This window comes from Micropterus salmoides, unplaced genomic scaffold (genome assembly GCF_014851395.1).
Source record: "Micropterus salmoides isolate LMB-PRFRI ecotype aquatic unplaced genomic scaffold, ASM1485139v1 Ms_hic_scaffold_15, whole genome shotgun sequence".
NCBI classification, from domain to species: Eukaryota; Metazoa; Chordata; class Actinopteri; order Centrarchiformes; family Centrarchidae; genus Micropterus; species Micropterus salmoides.
In genome coordinates, this window is record NW_024040596.1 from 14,637,439 (window position 1) to 14,642,390 (window position 4,952).

The window sequence follows — 4,952 nt, forward strand, 5'->3', positions numbered from 1 at the left end:
ACAAACAACATGGTATTACTTAAGAAATAGCTTTTAATCAGTGTACCGTTAGGTAGTCCTGGCTAGCTGGTTCTCAGTAGAGAGGCTCGGCAATTTAGTTTAAGCTATAAATCTATAGGCTATTAATTTAACTACAGGTGTGCGTTTATCAGGGCATTTTCATCGAGTTCCAGCCTATGACAGTCAAAATACAGGTAGGCTAAATGTAGTTTAAATGAATCAGCGTAACAGGTGTAGCAACCTGTGTCAATTAAAGAGTTTTCCTAACACTGACATATTTTCACTTTCTGAAATAAAGCTAAAGCTAGATTACTGGAGGTGCGAAAATTATTCAGCACTTACCTGGCGTTAATTGTATGCTTTGAAAAAATCTAAATTAGGCTATATTTAAATAATATCTAAATTGCTGTAAAAATAAATAAAAAATAGTCTTATGTGCAGGCTTAGCCTATGTGTGTAGGCTATAGAATAAGACAACACAAATTCTCCCCATTCATCCACACATGCCTGTTGGGACAGCAAAGGAGCACGTGCACAGAAACCAATTTTCGGAAAGAAAAAGAGGGATGACTATATGCACGGAAAACATTTTTTATTTAAATAACGTCTGGCCATATATGGGACACAGCTAAAATAAATAAGACAAAAAATACAATTAAATGTGATACAAGTAAATCAGAGGGTATGACAATCAGTAGCTTACGGTGGTTAATGGATTTGCACCAGTAGCCTGAAAAAGGAGTCAAAGCGGCATGGGCTATCAAAAAGCTGTGGTAAAATATTTACAAACGTTGATTCAGACACTTAGGCTACCCCCCAAGTATATTCAAATCAACTAATGCCATGAGGGATGGATAAAGGTAAGCTGTTCTATAGCACAACAAAATGAGGTCATATTGAAAAAGGCACGATACAGTTAACTTGTGCTACATTTGTGACAGGTTGTCCTGCGATTAATATTTTTATTTGCAGGAGTGGCTAAAAAGTGACGACCGCGTAAAAGTAGGCTTGCGCCCAGGCTGTGATTGCTTTGGGTAATAGTGGTTCATTCATCCCTCGACATACACAAAATAAATAAATACAAAAATAACTGTAGAAATCTGTGTCTACCATTTGCCAGCGCGAAATCTGGCAGGGTCAATGAACCTGTCTGCATGGCTCCATTAATTTCTCCTTGATGCTTGCGTGTAAAGTTCGCACGGCGCACACACGAGGTCTGTAAAATTAAGGTATTGGCATTTTTCTTTTTTTTCACCAGTATTGTCCGATTTAAACCCGATGTTTGTTGTTGTTGTTTCAGAATATTGTCCCAGCGCTTATGGCGGAGTTATGGTGATGCTGGACCAGAGGAGGCTGCAGATGCGTCGTAGAGTTCGTGGTTGAGTACCAGGAGTAGTTTGCCAAAAACGATGAAGGCGCAGTCGTGTTGGGAGGGCTGCTGCTCTGAGGTAAACTGGAGTTGACACTGTTCATTCTTTGAGTCTGTGGAAAGTCCCAGGCAGTAGTTGGCGGAGACGAGCAGGGGGGGGGATTCGCTGGAAGCAACATGTTGATCTGGGGGGGATTTCTCCACTTTTCCACAACTTCTTGAACTTGGAACGGCGGTTTTGGAACCAGATTTTGACCTGAGAAAGAGACGGATACAAGCATACAATTGATTGACCAATATTTTCCGGCTCAAATCCCCTTTTGACAGTTTTAATTTCTTTTCGTATTAGACATAAAGTGGATATTTGACAGGGTCTGAACACATGTCTTTGATGCACCCACCTGTGTTTGCGTAAGGCCCAGCGAGGCTGCCAGCTCGGCCCGTTCTGGTAGAGCCAAATACTGGGTCTTTTGAAACCTCCGTTGAAGTGCAGCCAGTTGGAAGCTGGAATAAATGGTTCGAGGTTTCCTGACCTTCTTTGGTTTTCCATTAACCATACGGATTTCTGGCTCGCTCTCTTCTTTCTCTGAAGAAACATTCAAATACATTTGACGTTATGCATATTATTTAGTTGCATGGAACTATTTTGCATTGGCTTCAGTTTGTGTTTGGCAAATAGATGCACACCTAATAATCAATTAGATTTGAAGAAAATCTGAAGTTGTCAACATTTATTTGTACTTAATAAATTACCTGAACACTTTCTGTTAACATCTTGTGCTCATCTGCGCAAGACAAGTGTGTCTAATAATTTCTGATCACATAGTAATTATCTTGTCAACTAGGCCTGTGTTGTATGCATGATTCAACTTGCTTTTCCTACTATTAATGTCATAAACAAGATCTGAAGTTTCAAGTCTTAAACAAAAGCGTTGAATTCATGTAAATGTAGTTATTATAAAACAACTAAAGAGCTTACCTGTGTCAGCTGGAGTAGGAGAGGAGTTGGAGCCGTAGGAGCTGTATGCACCATAAGATGAGTTGAAACCAAGATCGTATGCCTTTGCGTTATATGGCACAGTGCTCGTAGCGCTGCCATGGTACTGGTAAGAGCCGAGTTGGCCAAATGGAGAACCGGCGCAGTGGCCAGGCTGTTGGCTGTTGTAATAGCTGCTGTCCGTCGCCGTGGACACCGGCAAAGTCGGGGACTCCTGCGATTTGTGCAAGCTGTGGTAACTGCTTGAGGTAATCTGGTTCGAATGCATATCAGTATTTAAGTTCTCAAAAACCCCAGTCATCTTCGAGTTGGAGCGGAGCGATCTCGTAACCTATGCGCAAAAAATTGCAAAATTGCGAAACTGCAAGCTGCAAACACGACTCAAACCTTGCACTGATGACACAGTTTCGTGAATGGAAACGCATCCCCCGTGTAAACTGTGGCAAAATCAGCGGTAGGTGTGTCCCTCTCACAGTGGCCTGTGATTATCTGCTACGGTCGGTGGTGGGAGCGCATTTATGAGAGAGTGAGAGGTAGAGCTACTGTGTCTCAGGCAACCAATGAGTAAGGGCTGCACGACTGACTACTCCCCAACGCATCCACCCTCCATTATTTGTTCTGGTCTGTCTGTCCCGATTGTCTGCAGCGAGTTTTCCTTCAAAGCACCTCAAGAGAATCAGAGAAAGGTACCGTGACCAAACCAGCAGGCCCAACAGGTCTAGTCTTCACCATATAACACATAGTAATCTATCTCTGTGTACATTCTGCCATATATTTTAGGTAGCGTAGCCTATAATGGGACTTCAACATATGGATAGCATTTACTACACATCAGAAAGGGCACCATTAAATTGGTACCGCAAATTAGTTTTCACTGGCATTGCGGTTAGCTTGAATTTTACGCGTGTCAATATTGCAGATTTATATCCGTTTTTCGGCACATTGCGCCAGTTTTGGTGGATCCACGGGCCTTTTCAGTGTAATTCTTGTTTAAATTTTGCCCAATAAAAACAAAGTGACATTTACAAAACGAGTCAGAACTACACAGAGGAGTTAGGGGCACGGGGTCGGTCAAAGGGTTATTTAAAGGTGTTGATACAAAATCAAAGCCTGTGAATGATGCTGAAGGTGGTTTTGGGTGACTGAAGGAGAAACAGCGCTCCCTGGTGTTGGAAATCTGACTTACATTCCTTTTTCTTTTGCATTTCCTTATGTCAGCAGAGATATTAAACCGCCTTATAAACAAACTCCCTTCACAACTGTGGGAAGAGGTTCACAGAACTGTAGTTCACCATTACAACTTCAGTCCAACGTGTTGGCTGTCCCACATCGTGATGCGTTCAGTTCTCCTACAGAACTTAAATTCATGTGATGACACAGTTGTTGAAGCGCACGTGTTCATCGCCACAAGATGGCAGCACAGATTCTTTTATTATCTCAACCGTGATTACAACGTCAACAACTTCAGTATTCTGAATGCCGCTGAATTTATTGAGAGAATTGTCAAATTGCTTTTTGCTCCTGCCTATGTCATGGATACAGGGCTTAACAAAATAACACTTTTACAATATAATAGCTTCAAGTCAGAACAATATAATTTTTACTATGTGCTATGTGTAACTTGGAAGTGAAGCAGATCATGTGACATGTGAAATTAACCTGCACCGTCCTAACAGCAGGACTAGCCATAAACAGGTTCAGGCGGGTGCGGGTCTCTCCCTCTCCTGTAGAGGAGCACAAAAGCAGATGGAGGGAAGGAGAAAGTGCGGCAGCAGCACGAAAGGGGCCGGGTTAGAATTAAACAGAGCTGTTTGCTGTTCTTATAAGTTATTTTCCAAATGAGCCATTTTGTGTTCAGCAATTTGAGTGTTTATTTTACAGTATAAGCCCAATGTAACAATTATAGTTCTACATTATTTCTGAGTTTAGTAAACGTCCCCTAAAATCAGTTCAAGGTGCAAAATAAAGCAAAACTAAAAAACCTAACCCTGACAAACTTACGATAGCCACTGTACTCTGCATCCTCTACAGGTTCTCAATTCTATTCAGACAACAGACCGTGTGTGTTTTCATAGAAACTCAGTTTATAAGAATTTCTTTCTAAACACAAAAGTGGTGTTTTATACAGGAGGGCTGTAATTCATGTCCAACAGTCTGTTCCAACAGGCCTATTGTATACAAGCTTCATTTTTTCTCAATAAGTACGCAAACCATATTTTATTTACCAAATCCAATATAGATTACTTCATAACCTCATTTCATAATAGTTGGGTTGAGTGGGGAATTATTTTCCTTCTTGCAATTACTGTAGGTCTATGGAAGGTTTCCCCTCAGAAACTAATGAAGTAAAAGCACCCAAAATAGCCATGTTAACACACTGTTCTGTCATCTTAGGAGGTCAAAGTTACCATGTTAAGAGGATGTTTTATGACCATTCCCTGCTCCCAGGAGTAAAAAAACTTAATTCAATTTGTTCCTTTTTTTCTGCTAATCAGCCAAAAAAATTTAAATTAAATTCAAGGGCTAGAATTTATGGACTGCAGGGACATGTCCCTGCCAACATCCAGCAACTATTGAATTTTCAGC

The 4,952-nt window shown here is 41.0% G+C and overlaps 1 protein-coding gene across 1 annotated transcript; it reads right to left on the reverse strand.

Moving 5' to 3' along the window:
* Positions 1-577: 577 nt before the first annotated feature.
* Positions 578-2,887, reverse strand: dlx2a (distal-less homeobox 2a). Its single transcript, XM_038719800.1, is given in 5 exon segments — positions 578-1,522; positions 1,524-1,561; positions 1,563-1,625; positions 1,771-1,955; positions 2,349-2,887. Coding segments are annotated over 5 exon segments (831 nt in total). The 5' UTR covers positions 2,668-2,887; the 3' UTR covers positions 578-1,296.
* Positions 2,888-4,952: the final 2,065 nt, after the last annotated feature.